The 25,418-nt window shown below is 56.0% G+C and overlaps 1 protein-coding gene across 3 annotated transcripts in view; it reads right to left on the reverse strand.

The window, feature by feature from the left end:
* Positions 1-25,418, reverse strand: part of sipa1l3 (signal-induced proliferation-associated 1 like 3) — a 65,950-nt gene that overhangs the window by 18,083 nt on the left and 22,449 nt on the right. For 2 of the 3 annotated variants that reach the window (XM_056611746.1, XM_056611744.1), the window contains exons 2-12: positions 23,810-23,883; positions 15,724-16,478; positions 14,294-15,158; positions 12,231-12,361; positions 9,996-10,184; positions 7,088-7,262; positions 5,746-5,849; positions 2,553-2,710; positions 1,883-2,465; positions 1,202-1,300; positions 354-529 (exon numbers count right to left, since the gene is read on the reverse strand). In XM_056611746.1, coding sequence (XP_056467721.1) covers positions 354-529; positions 1,202-1,300; positions 1,883-2,465; positions 2,553-2,710; positions 5,746-5,849; positions 7,088-7,262; positions 9,996-10,184; positions 12,231-12,361; positions 14,294-15,158; positions 15,724-16,206 — 2,963 coding nt within the window. In that variant the 5' untranslated portion in view covers positions 16,207-16,478; positions 23,810-23,883. The remainder of the gene's footprint in view (positions 1-353; positions 530-1,201; positions 1,301-1,882; positions 2,466-2,552; positions 2,711-5,745; positions 5,850-7,087; positions 7,263-9,995; positions 10,185-12,230; positions 12,362-14,293; positions 15,159-15,723; positions 16,479-23,809; positions 23,884-25,418) is intronic. The other variant, XM_056611745.1, reaches the window with a different exon arrangement.

Raw genomic sequence — 25,418 nt, forward strand, 5'->3', positions numbered from 1 at the left:
GGGGACAGGGGCCCCGAAACACCCCGACGTCCTGGGGGACAGGGGCCCCGAAACCCCCCAACGTCCTGGGGGACAGGGGCCCCGAAACACCCCGACGTCCTGGGGGACAGGGGCCCCGAAACCCCCCAACGTCCTGGGGGACAGGGGCCCCGAAACACCCCGACGTCCTGGGGGACAGGGGCCCCGAAACCCCCCAACGTCCTGGGGGACAGGGGCCCCGAAACCCCCCAACATCTTGGCTCTAGTCACGGATAACTCAGTAAGCCGATGGTTGACATGCAACACACGCCTGTGCACACACACACACACACACACACACACACACACACACACACACACACAGGTGGGCTCACCTGCGCGGGCCCCCCTCCTCGTATGGGGGGATGATGACCACCTTGACGGTGACCGAGGTCCTCAGCAGGTCGATCATCTGCTCGTGGGTCAGCGTCACCGCGGCAACCTTGCAGATCTCCACCAATCGGCTGCCCTGCCTCAGCCCCGCCTGCCAGGCGAAGCCGTACTCCTCCACCTGGGGGGGGAGGGGGGGGGGGGGGGTTAGGAGGGACGGGTTGGGTCCTGGTCTAGGTCTAGTCCTGGTCCTGGTCCTGGTCTGGGTCTAGGTCTAGGTCCTGGTTTAGGTCCTAGTCTAGCCCTGGTGTAGTTCCTGGTCCTAGTCTAGGTCCTGGTCTAGTTCCTGGTCCTAGTCTAGGTCCTGGTCTAGTTCCAGGTCCGGGTCGTGGTCCTAGTCTAGGTCCTGGTCTGGGTCTAGGTCTAGTTCTAGGTCCTGGTCCTGGTCTAGTTCCAGGTCCTGGTCTTGGTCTTGGTCCTGGTCTGGGTCCTAGTCTAGGTCTAGTTCCTGGTCCAGGTCTAGTTCCAGGTCCTGGTCTAGTTCCTGGTCCTGGTCTAGGTCCAGGTCTTGCTTTGGGTCTAGCTCTAGTTCCAGGTCCTGGTCTAGTCCTGGTCTAGTTCCTGGTCCTAGTCTAGGTCTAGGTCCTGGTCTAGGTCCTGGTCCTGGTCTAGGTCTAGTTCCTGGTCCTGGTCTAGTTCCAGGTCCTTCTCTAGGTCCTGGTCCAGGTCTAGTTCCAGGTCCTGGTCTAGCTCCTGGTCCTAGTCTAGCTCCTGGTCCTAGTCTAGTTCCAGGTCCTAGTCCAGGTCCTTCTCTAGGTCCTAGTCCTGGTCCAGGTCGCGTGTCGGGGCCCACCTCAGCCACGGTGCCGTCCAGACGGACGTGGAAGCCCAGCTGGCCCAGGCCGTTCCTCCTCAGGGTCATGTCCACTGTCTCACAGCCCACCGTCAGAGGCTGAGGGGGGGGGAGAGGATCAGGGTCAGGAAGGACCTCCACACGCCGAGGACGCCGCCAACGTTCAACTACATTCTACTTTATTAGTATAGACCTTCATCACCGTTACAGCCTCGAAGGGCTCAACAGGCCAAACATTTATGAGACCCCCCCTGACCCCAGCCCCCACAAGGGCAAGAAAAAACTCAGGAGTGCAATGGGGGCCATAATTGACGTGGTTGTTCAAACCCAGACGCTATGGAAGCCTTAGTGCAGTGTTTGGTAAAGCAGTGGGCGGCTGCCGACTGGGTGAGGAGGATGCATGCGGGCCACAAGTGGAAGGCCTGGAAAAGGGGTGGGATTAATGGTACAGAGCGCCCAGACATAGCTCCAACACGCTGAAGGCTGTTGCTGGAGGTCCTTCTCACATTAATGTCACCATATCTCTACCACATCAAGAGCTCCCTTAGTCACACGATGAAGGCCATCAACCAGCAGATCCTACCCAACTGGAGGGAGGACATGGTGACGCTTCACCGTACACAACAGAGAAAGCTAGGATAAGACGCTACACGATGCTAGGTCTAGCATTGTGTCTCTCACCTTTAACCTCTGCACCACCTCCCTGATGTCCTGGGCGCCGCCCTCGGCCACGCGCACGGCGATGTAGTCCCCGCGGCCGTAGAAGACCTTCAGCGCCAGCCGCTCCGCCGTCCAGCCGATGACGTCGGAGCAGAAGCAGTTGAACACCACCTCCTTGGTGGCCTGGTCCACCAGCAGCACGTACTCCTCCGACAGGCCCAGCGCGCACGCCATCTCCGCCCCGCCGCCGCTGAAGTCCTGGGCCAGCACGCGCCAGGCCACCGCCCCCGCCGCGCCCAGCTCCGCCCCCTCCCGCGCCCGCGCCCGCTCCCGCTTCTTGGACGCCAGCGAGATGAGGTTGTTGAGCTTCCCGGCCGAGTCCATGGGCGTGCCGCTGACGCAGTTCTCGGCCAGGTCGCGGAGGTACTCCTGCCGCGTGCGCGTCGCCATGGTGTGGAACTTGTCCGACTTGTGCGCCGCCGTCTCTGCGTTCAGCACCTTGGCCAGCAGGAAGCTGCGGAAGGCGTCGGGGTCGCGGAACGCCACGCCGCTGGGGATGGGCGGGCCGAAGGGGGGCACGTCCTTCATCCTCGTCACGGCAACGCTGCAGGGGGGAGGGGGGAACCGTTAGAGAATGATGTCACAGACACGGGAGGGGGTGGGGGAGGGGCTGAGCGCCGCGACCTCTGACCTGTAGAAGGTGTTCTCGGAGCAGGGGTTGTGCACGCGGACGATGACGAAGACGTGCTGGAAGTGGGAGAGGATGTTCTGGGGAGTGAAGGGCAGCGCCCCCGGCTCCTGGAAGACGATGGTCACGATGTCGTTCCCGATGTGCCTCTTCCTCAGGAGCTGAGGAGGAGGAGGAGGAGGAGGGGTGAGTGGGGAGGAAGAGGAGGAGGGGTGGGGAGGAAGAGGAGGAGGGGTGAGTGGGGAGGAAGAGGACAGTGAATCATTTATAAGGAACATATTTTGAAGGGATTTAGAAGTCGGTTAACAAGATGGAGGGAGACGTAGTGAGAGACAGCTCGGCAGAGAGATGGAAGAACTGAACTAGAAACACAAGTGAGCAGAAGGAGAACAGCAGAGAAGAGCAGTACGGCTATTTACGATATCCTTTACTAGAATGTGGAGTGTGTGTGTGTGTGTGTGTGTGTGTGTGTGTGTGTGTGTGTGTGTGTGGTTCTTGACATGTGCTCTCCAACGGTTGCCAATTCTCTTTTGTCTGCAGAGCGAAGTGTGAAAGTATAAATTATGTAACTCAGCCCACTACTTCGCTCGCACACACACACACACACACACACACACACACACACACACACACACACACACACACACACACACACACACACACACACACACACACACACACACACACACACACACACACACACACAGTCTCCAAGTACTGCTTCCCCTAAACCTCCCAACAGGAGCCCTGCCTGCGATTGGACGGCAGCCAACGGTGTGGCAGGCTGGTCGAGCCGCCCACATGCAGGCTGATGCTAATGTTTTTAAATATGCATGCAGCATATAATGATGCTTATCATTCGGTTGAAATGGATCATTTCAATATTAGGTTGTTAAAGGTGCATAGTTTAGGTTTACAGGTTGCAACCGATTTTGGGGGTGAATGTCCCATTAATAACGGTCATATTATTGTATAGCATTGTAATACGCTGCTACTCTGGTGCCATCTTGCGGGGAAATGGCATGAACGGCAACCATCGATTCGGCACTTTGCTCACTTCCAAGATGTATTAATTAAGCTATCCTCCTCGTTTTCATTTCAAGATCTATTTGGCTTATTTAACGCCAAACTAGCGAGTAACAACGGACTGCCTATCGCTTTGAAGTCAGAATTGGTCCATCATGATCTCTGGTCAGCATCAGAGAAGTCCCCAGGTTCTCTGTGATTCATCATCTGAACCACTAGGGGGCAGCACCCTAGTGGTTCTGTAGTTCCACATCGGATCCACTAGGGGGCAGCACGCCCCCAAGTGGTTATCTGTGTTTCCCACGTCTGAACCGCTAGGGGGCAGCACGCCCCCTAGTAGTTCTCTGTGTTTCCCAAATTATGTCTTATCCATTTTACTCTATTATCTTTAGTTGAGCGATTGGGTAGATTCGACCTCGGATCATGAATCGGGCTCAGGGAACCACTTGGCTTTTCCCTCTATTTGGTCGTTAAACTCTAGAATTAGGCCCAAGACAAAAGTCATTAAAGCTTATTGCATTTGGAAGCCTGGGAGGGGGACCCCTCTTCTGCGACCCCCCTCAAGGTTTCTTCCTACTGGGGACTCTTTCCTTGCCCTAAAGAGAGCTAGGGTGAGGAGGTTTATAATGTGTGTGACCTCACATTAAACGGCAATTTACTAATAAAACGTTTAGATCGTCTTAAATTGAACGAATTGTCAGACTGAAATGTGTTCATTTAAATAAGTAAACACACACACACTACCCACCAAGACACACACACACACTTCCCACCAAGACACACACACACACTTCCCACCAAGATACACACACACTTCCCACCCACCCACCCACACCTCACACACACACGCACACGCAGGACAGATGATTCTAACATACACAGGAAAATAATGAGAAAAACAGTGGGCTCCACCCAGTGAGGTTTCAGTTAAGACTTTGAGAAAGAAAGAAAGAAAGAAAGAAAGAAAGGCAGAGAACAGAAGGAATCGAGAGCGAGAGAGAGAGAGAGAACAAGAGAGAGAACCAGAGAGAGTGGAATGTCACGAAGAACAAAGCCTATAAAAACAGCGAGGAGGAACAAAGCAGCGGCAGCTTCAGCGGCCGAGCGGAGACATGGGTCGTGAGGTTTCCTCTCATAAATGTTCAGCTGAGACCCCGGGATAAATGACAGGCTGCAGCCGCCTTCACCGCTGAACGGCCGTGAGGACGCGGAGTCCTCCGCTCTCCATCGCTCTATACCGCCGTTAGTCAGAGGGGCAGATCAAATGGCTCTGTGGCTGCGGGTCTCATTGACCCGGGTCCAACACGCTGGGGTCAGGACCCTGGATGTGGGACGGGGGGGGGGGGCTTGATGTGGTCAGGACCAGTGATGGGTCGTTCGCCACCGATTCAGTTCGAATGAACGAATCTTTAACAAGAACAAACTGAACGGATTCTTCTCTCTCGTTCGTCTCGTTCGTTCTCAGACTCGACTCCTCCCAGACCCACTAGTCGCTGACTCGCTGACTCGCTGGTCGTTCACTGACTGAGTGGTGCAGAGGGAAGAGGCTCAGTGAGCGAGCGTACGATAATACGATTCACTATCAGTGAACTGGTAACTGCGTGACGTCTTTGTACTTTCTGTGTCGTGCCAGATTTTCAAATATTTGAATGTCTCGTCAATCTGTCTCCACCCGGGACCCCCACCATCATGGCTAAATCAATCTAATTATCTTGCTGATATGTTAAACATCCAATAATCAACTGCACCCCGCCCCATCCCGCTGCGTTTGGTTAAAGTTGTAATGTTGTGTTGATTGATGACCGACTTCCACGATGGTCTGAGAACGAGAACGAGAGCGAGGGAGGAGCTGAGTCCGACTGACTCCGCTGAGAACCGTGCATCCCATGATCCGATTCACCGCCACCGGAAACGCGACTGAACGAACCAAGGAACCAAGGAACCAAGGAACCAAGGAACCAAGGAACCAAGGAACCAAGGAACGATTCTGAACGACTCTTCTTGGCGTACTGACCGACGCGAACTGAATCAAGGAAAATAATCAATGAATCCATCACCAGTCAGGACCCTGGATGTGTAACGGGGGGGGGGGGGGGGGACCCTGGATGTGTAACGGGGGGGGGGGGGGGGGACCCTGGATGTGTAACGGGGGGGGGGGGGGGGGTCTTACCTGCTGGGGGTTGTTGGGCATGTAGGGCAGCATGGTGGAGACGTGGAACATGATCTCATAGTCCTGGTATTCTGTGTACAGGGAGTGGGTCCCGGTGGAGTCCGCTACAACAGGAGGAGGAGACACCAGTTAGAGAGGGAGAGAGACCAGTTAGAGAGGGAGACACCAGGTAGAGAGGGAGAGACACCAGGTAGAGAGGGAGAGACACCAGTTAGAGAGGGAGAGAGACCAGCTAGAGAGGGAGAGACACCAGATAGAGAGGGAGAGAGAGAGAGAGCTGTGTGTGTGAGGGAGAGAGACCAGTTAGAGAGGAGACACCAGTTAGAGAGGGAGAGAGACCAGTTAGAGAGGGAGAGAGACCAGGTAGAGAGGGAGAGACACCAGTTAGAGAGGGAGAGACACCAGCTAGAGAGGGAGAGACACCAGTTAGAGAGGGAGAGACCAGTTAGAGAGGGAGAGACCAGTTAGAGAGGGAGAGACACCAGTTAGAGAGGGAGAGACAGGCTGTGTGTGAGAGGGAGAGAGACAGGGTGTGTGTGAGAGGGAGAGACCAGTTAGAGAGGGAGAGACACCAGTTAGAGAGGGAGAGAGACCAGGTAGAGAGGGAGAGACACCAGTTAGAGAGGGAGAGACCAGTTAGAGAGGGAGAGACCAGTTAGAGAGGGAGAGACACCAGGTAGAGAGGGAGAGACACCAGTTAGAGAGGGAGAGACAGGCTGTGTGTGAGAGCGAGAGACAGGGTGTGTGTGAGAGGGAGAGACAGGCTGTGTGTGTGTGTGTGTGTGTGTGTGTGTGTGTGTGTGTGTGTGTGTGTGTGTGTGTGTGTGTGTGTGTGTGTGTGTGTGTGTGTGTGTGTGTGTGTGTGTGTGTGTGTGTGTGAGAGAGATGGTGAGGAGGAGAGATGTGTGCGAGTGCGAGGGTCTGTGTGTATGCGTGAAGAGCTACAAATGGACTGAAAATGGGAGCTTTTATTTAGTCCTCTTGCTTCCTAACTCTGAAGGGCTGATCGTGGTCCCACGTTCACGCCACGCAGGGGGGTAACGGACCCCTGACGTCCTTGCGGACCCTCCTTGCGTCCACCGCAAGGGCCTGACGTACCCCTCCCATAAATCGTAACCTTCCGTCGAGGCGGCGCCGCAGCAAGTGCTGTGATTGGTCCGCTCACTAAAACCCGACGCAGAACCACAAAGGTTCAGGACTGCGTCGAAGCGTCTGCGCGGTCGTTGCGCTGCGTGCACGTGGGACCGTCACCAGCCCTTCGGCGGTACTCAGAGGCCGGCCCTGGTTGCTCCAGCGGCCCAGAGGGGTTCCAGAGGCGCACGGTGTCTCCCAGGGGACTCACTCTTGGTGTCCAGCTGGGCAGCGTACTTGGAGAAGCCCTTGAGGAGGACCTGCTGCCCCAGCAGCTCCAGGAAGGAGGAGAAGGCGGGCGACGCCTCCTCGTTGTTGTACATCTCCTCCTCCGTGCTCTGGCCCGCGCGGCACAACAGGACGCCCACCTTGTGCTTCTGACTCAGCTGAGGAGGGAGAGAGGTCCACGTCAGAGGACACTACACACACACACACTGAGGGATGACACACGATGACAGACGGTGCCCACTACACACACACGCGCGCCGACATGACTAACACACAATGAAAGACATGTGTGGATGGTGCACACTCCACGTGGACACACACACACACACACACACACGGAAAGACACGTGTGGACGGTGCCCACTACACATGTGGACACACACGTGCCGGCATGACACACACACGCAAAGGCATGACGCATATGCCTCGGCACGACACACACACACACACACACACACACACACACACACACACACACACACACACACACACACACACACACACACACACACACACACACACACACACACACACACACACACACACACACACACACACACAAGCTGAGTCAGCACTGGCTGCACCTGGTGGCGATTCTTTCTTTAGTTTAAGGTCAGGATAAATATCCAAACACACACGTACACACACGCGAAAGTGCCTGTACCTATGCACCTGGCCAACCACTCACTCTATTGACATCCACACAATCTCATGGCTTTAATTCTGTACACACCAGCTGCACACACACACACACACACACACACACACACACACACACACACACACACACACACACACACACACACACACACACACACACACACACACACACACACACACACACACACACACACACACACACACACACGGCGGACTCTGGCAGTCCTTCCTCCTCCTCCCTGCCCCCCCCCCACTCTGAGATAGCAGGGCTCAACATTAAGCCTGTTAGAGGTAACACTCTGCACCCCCAGCTCACACCTCCAGGCACACCCCCCCCCCCACCCTCCTCCCCCCCGGGCCAGAACCGCATGGCCGCCAACGCGGACCAGTGGTTGGTTGAGGAACATGTATTAAACACACACACACACACACACACACACACACACACACACACACACACACACACACACACACACACACACACACACACACACACACACACACACACACACACACACACACACACACACACACACCCTGTAATGACTCATTGCCCATAGGATGTGTGGGTGAACATCAGACTGATAAGGCAACATGTAAACACAGGGAAAGGAAAATGCCAACAGCGTGAAACACTTCTCCTAAGCTTCTGCAGACCCTTTCACAGGTTTCCGCTGACATGGGGGAAAGGAAACATGCATTTTTTATGCATTGGTGTCTAGTGAAAGCAGGTTCACTAAACCCACGTACACAATGACTGCCTCGCAGCAGCACACCTGAGCACCACGACTCCCCAAATAAAAAGATGTGGAAAAAACATCAGCGCATCCTTTAGAGAAAAAACAGAATGTTTCAATCTCCTTATTTCAATAACATCAGCATTCCCCAGGCTCTGTGAAGCTAACTCTATGTATCAGGCTCTGTGAAGCTAACTATGTATCAGGCTCTGTGAAGCTAACGCTATGTATCAGGCTCTGTGAAGCTAGTGCTATGTATCAAGTTCTGTGAAGCTAACTATGTATCAGGCTCTGAGAAGGTAACTCTATGTATCAGGCTCTGTGAAGCTAACTCTATGTATCAGGCTCTGTGAAGCTAACTCTATGTATCAGGCTCTGTGAAGCTAACTCTATGTATCAGGCTCTGTGAAGCTAACTCTATGCATCAGGCTCTGTGAAGCTAACTCTATGTATCAGGCTCTGTGAAGCTAACTCTATGCATCAGGCTCTGTGAAGCTAACTCTATGTATCAGGCTCTGTGAAGCTAACTCTATGTATCAGGCTCTGTGAAGCTAACTCTATGTATCAGGCTCTGTGAAGCTAACTATGTATCAGGCTCTGTGAAGCTAACTCTATGTATCAGGCTCTGTGAGGCTAACTCTATGTATCAGGCTCTTTGAAGCTAACTCTATGTATCAGGCTCTGTGAAGCTAACTCTATGTATCAGGCTCTGTGAAGCTAACTCTATGTATCAGGCTCTGTGAAGCTAACTATGTATCAGGCTCTGTGAAGCTAACTCTATGTATCAGGCTCTGTGAAGCTATCTATGTATCAGGCTCTGAGAAGCTAACGCTATGTATCAGGCTCTGTGAAGCTAACTCTATGTATCAGGCTCTGTGAAGCTAACCCTACGTATCAGGGGTGGAACCTTCCATTTATTTATTTATTGATTGTAAATATTACTCATCTTACTTTTTTTTGTCTCTTATTGTCGTCTTGCACATTTTTGGTAATTTTCAATAAAGCTGACTTTGAGGATGAGGCTAGCTCTACGTATCAGGGGAGGATGTAGCTAGCTCTACGTATCAGGGGAGGATGTAGCTAGCTCTACGTATCAGGGGAAGATGTAGCTAGCTCTACGTATCAGGGGAGGATGTAGCTAGCTCTACGTATCAGGGGAGGATGTAGCTAGCTCTACGTATCAGGGGAAGATGTAGCTAGCTCTACGTATCAGGGGAGGATGTAGCTAGCTCTACGTATCAGGGGAAGATGTAGCTAGCTCTACGTATCAGGGGAGGATGTAGCTAGCTCTACGTATCAGGGGAAGATGTAGCTAGCTCTACGTATCAGGGGCGGATGTAGCTAGCTCTACGTATCAGGGGCGGATGTAGCTAGCTCTACGTATCAGGGGAGGATGTAGCTAGCTCTAGGTATCGGGGGCGGACGAGGCTAGCTCTACGTATCGGGGCGCACGAGGTTAGCTCTACGTATCGGGGGCGCACGAGGCTAGCTCACCCCCTGCTCGTCCAGCTTCAGCAGCTGCTCGGTGACCTTGGGCGTGCTGAGCGCCAGCCGGAGGCAGGAGGCGCTGAGCTCCGGGACCACCTGCTCCAGGACCTCCTTCAGGGGCAGGCCGCGCACCGCGCCATGCCGCGCCGTGGACGCCACCGCGTCCTCCAGGATGGACCCGCGCAGCGTCACCAGCTGGGGGCGCACGCACACACACACACACACACACACACACACACACACACACACACACACACACACACACACACACACACACACACACACACACACACACACACACACACACACACACACACACACACACACACACACACACAAACACAGACAGACACACACACAGACAACCATGGTTAAAACAGAGATCAATAAATCAATAGATACTCTTTCTATCAGTTCCATCCACACACATACCCCGTTACACACACACACACACACACACACCCTGTTACACACACGCATCAATACGAAAACACACGCGTCCACTGTCACACACGCATCTTCATGAACACCTCATTAAAGATGCAGGAGTCAGACGGTGGAGCTCGAGAGGGGATGTGTACAGTCTGGAAGCGGTTACCGGGGGCAACTGTAACCCGAGAGACACCAGCCAGGCTAAATGATAGAGTGATGCTTTAAACTAGTCAGCCCCGGTGTCACACTGATTGACCGACATCCTGTACGGCAAGGGGGCCTAAGGTGTGTGTGTGTGTGTTTATGTATGATGGGCTGAGTTAAAACGGACAGGGGGAGAGAGCGAGAGAGGGAGGGGGGCAAAATGTGTTACTTCCATTTTGCTGTGTCAGCACTTCTCCATAGAATTTATGGATCGGAGAAAATAGGTCTGAGAAGAGTCTCCCCCTCCCTCTCTCTCCCCCTCCCTCCCTCTCCCTCCATCCCTCTCTCCCCCTCCATCCCTCCCTCTCCCCTCCTCTCTGACGGGGGTGTGTGAGTGTGGGAGGGTGTGGGGACATGAAGCTCGGCCTGTGAACGGCCGTCTGTTGACTCAGAGGAACAGAACACGTCCATTGTAAGGTGATGAAGCCGGGCAGCCATGTAATCCAGGAACAAACAGACAGCGGTCCTCGGAAGGGGGGGGGCTGACCGCTCTCCGAGGGGGGGGAGGGGGGCAGACAGCTCTCCGGGGGGGAGGGGGATGGGACAGAGTGCTGGTGGGTGATCACCTCAGGAAGTGGGGAAGCTCCTAACCAAGACTGCATAAAAGCGCTCAATGAGGCATGTTCCGTTGTTTATGACGGGCTCTGCGTTAGGCATCCGCCACGGTGTCACCGTGGCGACGAGGACCGGGGTGGCCGGTCCAACGCCCAGGGCAGTGACCACCGACTCAGCAGAATCAACCGGGTTGTCCACGCATCAGGTATCGGTAATGAGCGTGGTCTTTACGCGTCCTCCCATGGCTTTTGTTATCAGGCTTTTCAGGCTGTGGTCTGTAAATCATTCTTAGAAAGGTTAACCTCACCCCCCAGCTTATTGTAGAGCTTCCTCCCTAACGTGTGCGTGACCTCCTGCAGTGCGGAGGTTCTGGTGAGGGAGAGCGCGCTCCACAGCGCCTCTGGGGCGCCACCACACAGAGGTGCTCCCAGTGAACCCGGTGGATCAGGTGCTCGGCCCGCTGGTCTCTGCACGGCCTGCCAGTGTTTGGTTTGGCTTTGCTCTGTGAACGCAGGTGGAATTTTCCACTGGCAGAGCGGCGAGAGAAAGAGGGGGAGGGAGAGAGAGAGAGAGAGAGAGAGAGAGGGCGAGAGAGAGAGAGGGCGAGAGAGAGAGAAAGTTAGAGGGCGAGAGAGAGAGAGGGAGAGAGGGCGAGAGGGCGAGAGAGAGAGAGAGGGCGAGAGAGAAAGAAAGTTAGAGGGCGAGAGAGAGAGAGGGAGAGAGGGCGAGAGGGAGAGAGGGCGAGAGAGAAAGAGAGACAGATTAAGGGCAAGAGAGAAAGGGCGAACGAGCGAGGAGAAGGCAGGCCGGGCTACGTCCGAGGCCGACGGAGAGACCCATTAGGGCGGGCAACCAAGGCAGGAAGTCCAAAGCACTCATGATGCCCATCAAAGATGCATGGCACACACAACACACTGAAAGACTTGACCTCACGCACGCACGCACACACACACACGCACACGCACACACACACACACACACACACACCCTACAGGACAGCAGCCTGCGTTCACACCGGCCCTCGTGGCCCTCAGCCTGTACTGGGCGTACCTCACTGGTCCTGACGATGAGCCGGTACTGGTACTGGTCCTTCAGGTCCTTGGTGTCGTCCAGCTTCTCCCTCCTGATGCTGAGGGCCACGGGGCCCAGCTTGTCGTCCGTCCCGAAGTAGTTGGAATGTTCTGGAAGAAAGCACAGCCGGGGTGAGGTAACGTCTAGACACCCCCGGACAGGTGCTGTGGGCGCATTGGGGGGGGGGGGGGGGGGGGGGTGGCTGGAAGCGGCTTCAAGACGGAGGTCCAAAGTCTATCCACCGTGGTGAAACATAAACCAGAATTCTTCAAATGTTTGGTTTTTCTAATCCATATCACGTCGATAATAACCTCATTATTATTGATACAACATTCAGGTATTAGATGATGTGCTTCAGTGCACCTGCCTCTCCTCCTGAGATGAGGAAAGGCCCAATCCTCCCCTCAGATCTGAACCTCTGTACGGTCACTCTGAAGGAGAGGGCCGCGAACGATACCGAATCACTCTCCAGATCAAGGAGACGGTGAAGGGACTTATGTTTATGTCTTCTATGTGTTTGTGTTTTTCTGTTTTCTGTTTGTGGTGTGTGATGCAATGCCCTGCAATGTACACTATGGACAACTAATGTTAAATGTATGTGTTAATTCACAATGGAGCAACTAAATGGACGCAAAATTAATTTCAGACCTGACAAATAAAGTATCTAATTATTATTATATTATTCTGACAGTACGGGGAGATCCGTCCAGGAGGAGACGGCAGCGCAGAACGGGAGCTGAAGGCAGTGGTGGGACCGTGTGCAGGCTGAACGATACCCAGCGATCAATACCGCATTCATGGGGAATCAATCAGTCATTTACACAGGTCAGAGCCCAAGGTCGGCCCGACACTACGTGGAGAGGAACCACACAACCCGACATAAGGACGGCTCTGGACCCTGGTGGAGAGGAACCACACAACCCGACTTAAGGACGGCTCTGGATCCTGGTGGAGAGGAACCACACAACCCGACATAAGGACGGCTCTGGACCCTGGTGGAGAGGAACCACACAACCCGACATAAGGACGGCTCTGGACCCTGGTGGAGAGGAACCACACAACCCGACATAAGGACGGCTCTGGACCCTGGTGGAGAGGAACCACACAACCCGACTTAAGGACGGCTCTGGACCCTGGTGGAGACGAACCACACAACCCGACATAAGGACGGCTCTGGACCCTGGTGGAGACGAACCACACAACCCGACATAAGGACAGCTCTGGACCCTGGTGGAGGCGAACCACACAACCCGACATAAGGACGGCTCTGGACCCTGGTGGAGACGAACCGCACAACCCGACATAAGGACGGCTCTGGACCCTGCTGGAGACGAACCGCACAACCCGACATAAGGACGGCTCTGGACCCTGGTGGAGACGAACCACACAACCCGACATAGGGACGGCTCTGGACCCTGGTGGAGAGGAACCACACAACCGGACATAGGGACAGCTCTGTGTGAGGTCGAGTCTTTCAGTGTGTTGTGTGTGCCACGCACTGCGGACACACACGCCCGCCCGCCCGCCCGCCCATATACACACACACACACACGCCCACGCCCACAGCAGCATTAATTAAAGAGTGGGAGGAGGATTCTTCCGGAGGGGTCTGTCAGATGCAGGGGCGTGTACGTCTCTGCGTTAAACGCCAACGACTTCCCTCAGATCGGTTATCGTTAACACACACACACGCACACACACACACACACACACACACACACGCACACAAAACCAAAGTCTGTGATAAGAAATGTAAGTGTCCAGGAGGAACCGACGTGTAATAATAAGCATTCAATTCCTGTTTCCAAGGTAGGTAAGACAGCCAGTCACGTTAGTGTAGCAGTGTGTACTACCTGATCTAGGGTCTCGACGAGTGTTCTGAAAGTGTGTGTGTGTGTGCATAGATGTGTGCGTGTGCGTGTGTGTGTGTGTGTGTATGTGTGGGCATGCAAGAGTGAGTGCATACGTAAAAGTGAGTGTACTCATAAGGGAGTGCGTGCGTGCGTGCGTGCGTGCGTGCGTGCGTGCGTGCGTGCGCGTACCTTTGCCGTGGAAGTAGTCCCGGTAGTACTTGGCCCCCAGGTCCACGTGCTCCAGGCTGTAGAGCTTCAGCTGGTCCAGGCGGGTGACCCTCTGCTCGATGGGGACCTCCAGCACCGCCACGCTGGCGTTGGAGCGCCGCAGCCAGCCCCGGCCTCCCTCGCCCCCCTCCCCGCCCGAGCTCAGGAAGCTGACGTTGCGCTCGCCGTGGCCCCCCGTCTCGTTCAGGAAGTGGGGGCAGCAGAGCAGCAGCTGGGGCCCGGGGCCCCCGTGGGGGGGGGCGGCGGGCTCCGGGGACCCCGGCCCGGCGGGGCCCAGGCCCAGCGTCAGGTCGTCCGTGCTGGGGAAGGCGGGCTCTGCGGTGGAGCCGCGCGAGGCCGACGCCCCGGTGGCCGTGTTCCTCCGCTGGGAGGCGGGGCCTCGCGCCGCCGCCGCGTGGAGGTCGAACAGGACGCTCTGCGCGTCGAAGTGCACGAAGCTCTTGGGGCACACCCAGGGCCTGTAGGAGGGGTCCATGGGGGCGCGGCCCGGCCCCTCCTCGCCGGGGTCCCCCCTGTCCAGCTCCCCGCGGCTGGAGCTGCGCAGCTTCCGGAACAGGGAGGAGGAGCCCAGCGACGACTCCGTGCCCCCGCTCTTCTTCCGGACCCGCCCCTCGCCGGTGGCGGGCTGGGGCGAGGGCCCCGCCGGGGCGGCCTGCGTGCGCGGGGGCCCCCCCGGCGGGCCGTGCTGCGGGGGCCGCTCCTGGTGCAGCTGGTGCAGCATGTCGAGGAAGCTCTGCTCCGAGAGGCCCTGGACGTCGATGGAGGAGGTGCTGCCGTACTCCCGGTACAGGCTGCCCTGGCCCAGGCCCCCGCCGTGACCCTCCACCTGGGGGAGTCAGGGTACAGATCAGGGTACAGGTCAGGGTACAGGTCAGGGTACAGATCAGGGTACAGGTCAGGGTACAGACCTAACACGACCCCAACCCCTACGCCGCAGGAAACCTCCTCTCTATACATCTCTACGGACGGGGGTGCTCACACCGTGAGGCCGGGGCCCTGATCTGACACAACCCCTATAGGGAGGTCCACACCGTGGGACAGGATCCCTGTTCTAACCCCTCCACGTAGCGCCACCCAGAGGAACATAGAGGAGAACCAGTTCTAACACAACACCTCCACAGAGCTCCACACAGAGACGGGATCCCTGTTCTAATCTATAAATATTAGAACAGGTTCTCCTCCCCCCAGAGGATCGTGGAGGAGGACCTGTCCTAACCGCCCCCCCCCCCCCCCCCCCCCCCCACCCCCCCCAGAGGAAGGTGGAGGAGGACCTGTCCTAACCGCCACCCCCCCCAGAGGAAGGTGGAGGAGGACCTGTCCTAACCACCACCCCCCCCCCCCCAGAGGAAGGTGGAGGAGGACCTGTCCTAACCCCCCCAGAGGCCACCCACCTCCAGCTCGTCCTGCTCGCTGAGGGTCATCTCGCTGTTGGAGCGCTGCCTCAGCGGCGGGAACGCCCGCAGGTTCCACATGGAGCCCCGCTCCGACGCCCCCCCGTGGTACTCGTCCTCTTTGGCCCGTCGCCGCGGCAGCCGGGCCACGCCCCCCCGCACCAGCCCCCCGTCCGCCGCGCGGCCGGGGGCGGCGTGGCGGTCGCGGCCGCCGTTCTCCAGCAGCGACTCCCGGGACTGGGAGCGCCGCGGGGGCCACTCGGCGATGCGCGCCCGGACCCCCATCTTGGGCACCGAGAGCCGGGGCCCGCCCGTCGGGTCCCCCGGGTGTCCGTTGGGCAGGGGGCGGAGCAGTGCATGCTGGGAGCCCGAGAGAGGCAGCCCCCCTCCCCCTCCTCCTCCCCCTCCTCCTCCTCCTCCTCCTCCGTCCAGCAGGAGGTCCGAGGAGGTGCAGGTGACCCCCCGGTCTCGGTAGCTGCTCATGTCTCCCTGGGGGAGCTCAGGGCCGGGCGGCGGGGGGGCATCCCGGGGCAGGGGGGGGGCTCGCTGAAGGGAAGAGGATGCGACCCACGCAAACTCTATCGATGCTGCTATAGCCTCCAGCTCCCAAAACCATTGCTTTCCTTCTATGGCTGGGGGGGGGGGCTCCACTGGTCCAGGGGGGCCGCGGTCGACTGCTGCCGTGGCTAGGCCTCCTTCGTCCTCCTCCTTCGTCCTCCTCCTTCGTCCTCCTCCTCTCAGTGGTCAGCGCTGGCCTGTGGACGAGGGAGGGGGGAGAGACGGTTACAAACCTTTCCCAGAGCAGCAGCAGCAGTCCTGATGTTAAACAAATGCGAACTGTGTATTCAAAACGACACATAGATTAGGGTTCATCTACACAGGGGAAAGGACCCTGACAGCATGCGACTAAACAGAACTTTACACATAACTGTAGAGCAGAGAGAGAGAGAGAGAGAGAAGAGAGGAGAGAGGAGAGAGGAGAGAGGAGAGAGGAGAGAGGAGAGAGGAGAGAGAGAGAGAGAGAGAGAGGTAAAGGGATATGACAGAGGATTTCTCCAGTCAGGGCTAATCTCCATGAGGCTGACAAGGGATATTATTATCACACGGGCGCAAAGAGGTGCATGTGTTCGCAGTTTGCACGCACACACACACCCACACAGACACACGTGTACCCAGACACGTGGGTTATGGTAATGCCTGGCTGCAGATTAAGACTGAAGACCTAGCTAGTTTTATCTGGGTGCACTGGGTGCACTTTGATGGCCTGTCACACTGCACACTGGTAGAGGGAGCAGACACTACAGCAATAAAACCTCTCACATCTCCTCTCTCATCTGGGAGAGTACCCATGGCGATGGTGACACCTGTCAGCACCCAGTCTCCAGTACACATCTGGTGTCGGGGCGGGGGCGGGCGTACGTTTGTGTGTGTGTTGGCGTGCGTGCGTGCCTGGGTTGTTTATGCTGGGAAGGGTTAGAATGTAGCTTGTGTGTGTGCGCATTGGTTTAGATACGAACACATTTTGTGGATCGAGAGAGAGAGAGCGACAGAAACAGAGACAGAGACAGAGACAGAGAGAGAGAGAGAGAGAGAGAGAGAGAGAGAGAGAGAGAGAGAGAGACAGAGAGAGAGACAGAGATAGAGAGAGAGACAGAGAGTCAACCAGAGAGAGAGACATCGTTGTCTCTGCCTACAGGTGTAGAGGCCGACTAGCTGCGAGTGGCTCATATCACAGGGTCTGCTCTTCACTCATTGGTCGGCAGAATGCAGATCTCCGGTAAGTAGTCGGGAGGTGAGCGTGTATGAGGGAGGAAGAGTTTGAGAGCTCGATGAAGAGGGCTCATTCGACGGCTTAATGAAGAGCAGCCGTGAGCGAAAGGGACATAATTCCCTTTTGCGTGGGGGGGGGGGGGGGTGGGGGGGGCAGTGCCAGAAATAAGACATGACGTGCTGAGCAGAAAGCCTCAGTGGACCATAATAGCGTTCCTTAATAGGACAGGGCCTGAGAATGGGTTTTTAAGAACCAGCTTCCCTTTTAAGACACTGTGGGTTCATTTGATGCATCAATGCGGCGTTGCAGACGTTTCCTCCTCCTCCTCACCTCCCCTCCTAACCAGCGGAATTATTTTCCATCTTTCTTGCCTGACCCTGTTCTTAAATGCTTTGTCGAGTCCCTCTCCAGGATCAAAGCAGCCTCCTCTTCCTCGTGAGGTTCTGCTGGTATCTCAACCTCGCTTACATACAGGCCTGAGCTCTCTGCCAAGTCTACAACAATCAAACCAGATCCCAAACGTAGCCGAGTCTCATCCACCCGTGACCCATTAATGCTTCTCCTTTAACGTCCCCTAGTCGCGGCCGTTCCTTTTGAAAGGCTCTCTGTAGAGCCCCCTTTGAGGTGCGGGGTCGGTCGTACCATCGGCCCCCACAGCTGGGCTCCATCAATCTTCTCCAGTCTAATCCTGCAGATCTGGACCGGGTCCAGCACAGGACGTTTGATCCAGCCCAGAGCGTCACGTTGTTATTCTACAACTCATCGAGTGTTTCCCCGTCTGCAAAAAGGGCCCTGGAGTGGGAGAAGCTTTTGCCAACTTTGTATTCGGTTTAGATATTTTCTTACGCAAGGGAGAAATAAAAAGATGGCTGAAAAAGACTTGTTGAAATCCATTCCACAACCTTTGTCTCCAGGGGGGGGTTTACTACGGCAGCCTGTACCACCTTGCAGCGCGAGTCCTGCACTAAGAATAGAACAGGCCTCATTAGACGGCAGACATTAGACACGGGCCCATAGCTGTGGATCTTCCCCAGGGTTGGTCATCAATAGCCTTTTCTGTGATATTGAATATTAATTTAATATGTGTAGGCCCTGTGTCAGCCTGTGGGGGCAGCAGTGAGCCTTGGCAGCAGCAGCCCCTTCTGCTGGAGAACGCTTACCGCCCTTCAGTCAGCAGTGAGATACCATCAGCCGACCCCCGGGTGTCCAGAACCAGCCCCACCATTCAGCCTCACCGACCAGCCGGCCCGGCGTGGTACCAGATCGCCCCACATCATAACCACGCTCCCTCCAGCGCCACACGGGTATCAGGTCTTTGTGGAGCGCCGGCCACAGCGAGGTCCATGTTCTCCAACACAGAGACACGGCCCAGCCTCAGATCCACACTCACATCCCCTGAACCCAGCCTCAGGCCCCTCTGCCAGAGCCCCTCAGATCCACCCTCACATCCCCTGAACCCAGCCTCAGGCCCCTCTGCCAGAGCCCGTCAGATCCACCCTCACATCCCCTGAACCCAGCCTCAGGCCCCTCTGCCAGAGCCCCTCAGATCCACCCTCACATCCCCTGAACCCAGCCTCAGGCCCCTCTGCCCGTCAGATCCACCCTCACATCTCCTGAACCCAGCCTCAGGCCCCTCTGCCAGAGCCCGTCAGATCCACCCTCACATCCCCTGAACCCAGCCTCAGGCCCCTCTGCCAGAGCCCGTCAGATCCACACTCACATCTACTGAACCCAGCTGCAGCGCTGCAGAATGGACTCATTATGGCCCGGGAACAGGGGGGGGGGGGAGAGGAGAGAGAGAGAGAGAGAGGGGGGGGAGAGGAGTGAGAGAGAGAGAGAGAGAGAGAGAGGGGGGAGGGGGGGGAGAGAGAGAGAGAGGGGGGGAGGGGGAGAGAGGGGGGAGAGAGAGCAGAAAGAGGAGAGGAAGGGGGGAGAGAGAGAGAGAGGAGAGGAAGGGGGGAGGAGAGAGAGAGAGAGAGAGAGAGAGGGGAGAGAGAGAGAGCAGAAAGAGGAGAGGAAGGGGGGAGAAGAGAGGGGGGGAAGAGAGAGCGAGAGCGAGAGAGCGAGAAGAAAGGAGAGGAGAGGAGAGGAGAGGAAGGGGGGAGGAGAGGTAAGAGAGAATAGAGGGGAGAGAGAGGAGGGGAGAGAGGGGGGAGGTAGAGGGAGGTCAGCTCTGTAGCAGAGCTTAGCGCCATATCTCTGAGTGCAGCTACAACACAGAGACCAAAAGACACAGCCCACAAAGTGCAGGGGGGGAGAAGGTGTTGGGGAGGGCTGGGGAACACACAGCATCCCAGGGAACCGTGTTCTGATGGAGCAGAACACCGTCACACACTGGGCTGGGAGAGCCCAGTGTGTGATGGTGTTCTGATGGAGCAGAACACCGTCACACACTGGGCTGGGAGAGCCCAGTGTGTGACGGTGTTCTGATGGAGCAGAACACCGTCACACACTGGGCTGGGAGAGCCCAGTGTGTGACGGTGTTCTGATGGAGCAGAACACCGTCACACACTGGGCTGGGAGAGCCCACAAAACATACCGTTGTGATGATAGACAAATAACTGAATCCAAACCGTAGGTTTGAACATATTAACGTCAAAATGCCAACCGTTCAAACTGAGGGCGCTATCTCAAAATGAGAGCTCATGTGAGAGCGTGGGGAGGGGCTCCAGGCTGACTGCGGGGCGAGGGCGAGGGCTGAGGTAGTCTGAGGCTGATCTCAGAGCCCTGCCGCCCACCAGCGCTGCCAGACAACCTCACTAAAGAAATGTGAAGGCGAGGCAGAGCGCTCGGCTAAAAGCGCATTAAAAACATCATTAAGGATGTGCAAAGCCCCAGGGCAGACATCCAGCACCGACGCAGACATGAAGAGGCCAAACACGGGCGTTTAATGCCTTTAATTACTCACACATAGTAATTATTCAGGCATCTGATGTGCCTCACCAAGCACCCACCCACTCTCTCCCTCTCTCCCTCTCTCCCTGCCAGGTGGGTCATTAGCCCAGTTGGCGGCGGCTAATGACAGAGCCAGCGAGCGGAGGACGGACGGACGGCCGGGGGAGGACTGATGGAGGACGGACGTAGCGCGACCGGAGGAATGATGCACGTGGGCGGAGCTGATGGAGCTGATGGAGGGGGAGGGGCGGCACGGAGCCCCGCTGCAGTGGGGGGGGGGGGCATCAAGGCAATGCATCAGAGGAGAATGAGGTGTTCTGCGTGCTGCCTCTCTCTCTCTCTCTCTCTCTCTCTCTCTCTCTCTCTCTCTCTCTCTCTCTCTCTCTCTCTCTCTCTCTCTCTCTCTCTCTCTCTCTCTCTCTCTCTCTCTCTCTCTCTCTCTCTCTCTCTCTCTCTCTCTCTCTCGTGCGCGCGCGTGTGTGTGTAGATGGTCATGTGACTAAACCAACACCTACGGATGATGGTTAAAAGCATAAGTATTTCCCTACAGATGGACATGTAGATGGCACCTCCACAGTGCACCACCCTGGGAATCAATACCCAGATAATGAGTTGAACTACGAACAAAATGAATTAATCCCAATCAAACGCCTTACTGCAAGCAGGGGGGGAAGAGAGAGAGAGAGAGAGAGAGAGAGAGAGAGAGAGAGAGAGAGAGAGAGAGAGAGAGAGAGAGAGAGAGAGAGAGGAGAGAGAGAGAGAGAGAGAGAGAGAGAGAGATGAGAGAGAGAGAGAGAGAGAGAGAGAGAGAGAGAGAGAGAGAGAGAGAGCTCTCCGGATTACGAGTGTAAACATTAGCTGTGTCATAATAGCTAGCATTGCCATAAATTATCCAGACAATGTGGCGGAACAGGCTCGCTGAGAGGCTTGTGAGCAGATGGCTGGTGCTTCCGACAGACAGACAGACAGGAGCTCGGCACCGTTCCACCGCTCAGCGCTGGCGGGCGGCCACGCAGGAGGAGCTGGGAGAGAGAGCGCGTCCCACTGCAGCGCGGCGAGCTGTACCTGGTCTAACTGGGCCTACATCAAACGGCGGCGTTGTCAGTATGGGAGGCGGCTTGGGAGCCACGCTGACCACCTGTCCCCGCATCAAGGCCCCCCCCTCTGGGACGCACACCGCACTCTGCCCCCCCGGGGACCAGGGAACCAGGGATCAGGGACGAGGGGAACAGCGACCGAGTGGTCGACGCGTCGCACGGCGAATTAGAAACAGAAAACAAGAGCGGACGTTGTGGGAGACACTCGGGCGACGGGACGTCCGCATTATCAACAATCCAGAAGTGATACCGCACAGCGATCACTGGAGCCTTGGAGTCACGGCGTTCAGAGACGGTAAACAGAGACGGACGCGGGAAGTGAAACCGTCAGGAGAGGGGGCCCAGAGGGAGGGAGGGACGCTGCTTCTCCAATCTGAGGTTGTTTTACTTCTGCCCTCGCCGGACCTGGAGGTGGCCACCGGACCTGGAGGTGGCCACCGGACCTGGAGGTGGCCACCGGACCTGGAGGTGGCCACCGGACCTGGAGGTGGCCACCGGACCTGGAGGTGGCCATCGGACCTGGAGGTGGCCACCGGACCTGGAGGTGGCCACCGGACCTGGAGGTGGCCACCGGACCTGGAGGTGGCCAACGGACCTGGAGGTGGCCACCGGACCTGGAGGTCACCGCTGTCACTTCCTGTCGTTTGTCGCCCCGAGAGGGCAGCGCTGCAGTCCGAGAGACGGACAGAAGGACCCTCGGCGTGACCCCTGACCCCACCTTGTCGTCACGGTTACGTTGGACTTCCCTGGAAGCCTCTGATGTCATCCGTGATGTCACCCCTTGATGTACGCAGATTCTACCACAGACCAATCAGTACTGACGAGTGATGAGTCAGGGTCACGCCTTCATTATGAAGGGAGGGGGAGAGAGGAGAGGAGAGGGGAGAGAGGAGAGAGGAGAGGAGAGGGGAGAGAGGAGAGGGGAGAGGGGAGAGGGGAGAGGGGAGAGAGGAGGGGAGAGGGGAGAGGGGGAGAGAGGAGGGGAGAGGGGAGAGGGGAGAGAGGAGAGAGGAGATAGGAGAGGGGAGAGGGGAGAGGGGAGAGAGGAGGGGAGAGGGGAGAGGGGAGGGGAGAGGGGAGAGGGGAGATGGGAGGGGAGAGAGGGGAGAGGGGAGAGGGGAGAGGGGAGAGGGGAGAGAAGAGAGAGAGGAGAGGGGAGGAGAGGGGAGAGGGGAGAGAGGAGAGAGGGGAGAGAGGGGAGAGGGGAGAGAGGAGAGAGGGGAGAGAGGGGAGAGAGGAGAGGAGAGAGAGGAGGGGAGAGGGGAGATGGGAGGGGAGAGAGGAGAGAGGGGAGAGAGGAGAGAGGGGAGAGGGGAGAGAGGAGAGAGGGGAGAGAGGGGAGAGGGGAGAGAGGGGAGAGGGGAGAGAGGGGAGAGAGAGGAAGTGGATTGTGGATTCATCGTGTCCTGACTAAAATGTTTCTATCCTCTCGAAGAACTTTTGTGAAGGAACCTCGTTGATCCTACAGGGAACTCTTCTTCAGCTGACATCAGCCTCAGCGCGAGGTCACACACACACACACACACACACACACACACACACACACATGAGTGCTATAAATGAGTTTATGAGTGCTATAAATATAACGTGTTCCTGTCTTCCTAGGAGGCCCTGGGGAAGAGGTAGGGTTAGGTGAATATAAAGAGAGGACAGATGCTAGGTCCAGTTGTACGGCTGAATATTCCCAGAAGACAGATGTCGGGTCATGTTTAATGTCTCTGTGTCTTTGTCTTCTGTACAGTGAGACCACTTTTTTGCAAATCATCCAAGAGGCTATTAATCCACTTCAGTGCTAGCTGATAGCCAGTCGCTTCAATATAGCCCAATAACAAAGTACCACACATGGTTGCTCTAGGACCCCGGTGCCCTCGAGCCTCTAGCCTCTGGGCGGCTACTCCGTACCCCTGTGTGGTCCGGCAGACTGCAGAGGCACTGGGTCCCGGATCAGCGCCGTGAGTCAGGGCAGGTGTCATGCCAAACACACACAGGTGCGTGGAACGGAGCCAACAACCACCACAGGTATGAGTGCTTTAACAAAAGGTGTTGTGTTGTAGTGAGAGAACCAGATGGGGTGCAATCTGACAAAGTGTCAAGAGCAGGTGACGAATGTCCAATTAAGTGAACACACGTACACTTACGCCCACACAAACACTTACGCGTGCACCCCCCCCCCCCCCCCACACACACACACACACACACACACACACACACACACACACACACACACACACACACACACACACACACACACACACACACACACACACACACACACACACACAGACACACACACACACACACACACACACACACACACACACACCTCAGTCTCTGCAGGTGAAGCAGGGAAGGCCAGTAGTTAAAGTCCACAGGGCGATGAGGTCAAGGTTTTCACTCCTGAAACGAGAAGCAGAGATTGAAGTCACCTTTGGATTTATTGGTGTGAAATGCCAACATGGTTAAACTGGATTCCCCTTTATTGGACGCTGAGCCCCGTGAGTCACCGGCTGAACGAGTAAACTGCTCCACGATGTCTCACATTCTTCTGATTCCTCTAGTAAACACTCCGTTACCCTTCTGAGTTTTGGCTAGCAATAGACTGCCCAAAACGTTGTGTCTGCGTGGGTTTGTGTGTGCGTAACAAAAGCTGCTACGATTCCACTGTTATCAGGTCAGAGATTCTATTGTTCACCAGACGATGGCTATGGATACTGCAGTGCCTCCAACTCACACACACACACACACACACACACACACACACATTGTGTGAGGAGCAGAGGTCGGGGTACTCAGAGAGGCGTGTTTATGTCCCTGTGCGTTGTGACAAACAGGTTTAAGGGGTTAATACTAGATGGATGGAGAGACACTGAACAGACATGGCCCGGGGGGGACCCCATTATGAGCTGCCCAATACACTTTTAGATCAATAGTGATCGATGTGGGCCTACTTACCCCGCGGGGCCGAGCATATAAACAGAGTCTGTAGCAGAGGGAGGGAGAGAGAGACACACAGGGATCTGTGTGTGTGTTTGAAAGCATGTCTGTGTTAGTCTGAGCTTGCGTGTGTGTTTGTGAGCTTGTCTCTTTGTGTCTGAGCGTGCGGGTGGACATACTATGCGTGTTTATGTAATCCGTGTTTCTTTTAGGAAGGGGTGTGACTGCGTGCGTGTGTGTGACTGTTTGTGTGTGAGTGACTGTTTGTGTGAGTGACTGTGTGTGTGTGTGTGTGTGACTGTGTGTGTGTGTGTGTGTGTGTGTGTGTGTGTGTGTGTGTGTGTGTGTGTGTGTGTGTGTGTGTGTGTGTGTGTGTGTGTGTGTGAGAGAGAGAGAGAAAGGAGGAGGCTAATTCTAAATCCTCCAGAACACAATGAGAATCATGCGACTCCCAGGGACAGAATTAGAACCAAGAGCCTTTCAGCGAAGACATGGAAATCAGAGGTTTATTCCCTTCATGGGGGCCATGATCCCCCTGGCACACTCCGGGGGAGAGGAAGAAGAGGCCGACTGTCTCTCTCTGCCATCATCGGATGATTTAATGAGGTCCGAGCTCACATGACGGTGTGACGTCGCATCCAGCACCGCGCTCCGTCCTGGAGGGAGGAGAACCTCCCGCGTTCCATGTGGCGCTCAGAGCCCAGCCCTGCCCCGTTAATGACCGAGGCATCACTTCCTCTTTGGGTCACTTCCTCTCGGCCTGAGCTTCAACTTCCTGCGAATTACTACTGTCAATTATTGTGTAATGAGGTGATATACAATTTAGAAAATAGAACTTCCAGTTTCAATATGAAATGGGGATAAGAGACTTACAATAAGCACATTTGTCAAAGAAAGAGAAACAACAATATATATGGGTACAGTAAGGATGTTCATAGAACCAAGTGCCAAGCACAAACAATCACTAGGTTAACCCATTCCCCGTATACTACAGAGAT

Source organism: Gadus chalcogrammus, chromosome 16 (genome assembly GCF_026213295.1).
Source record: "Gadus chalcogrammus isolate NIFS_2021 chromosome 16, NIFS_Gcha_1.0, whole genome shotgun sequence".
Lineage (NCBI taxonomy): Eukaryota > Metazoa > Chordata > Actinopteri > Gadiformes > Gadidae > Gadus > Gadus chalcogrammus.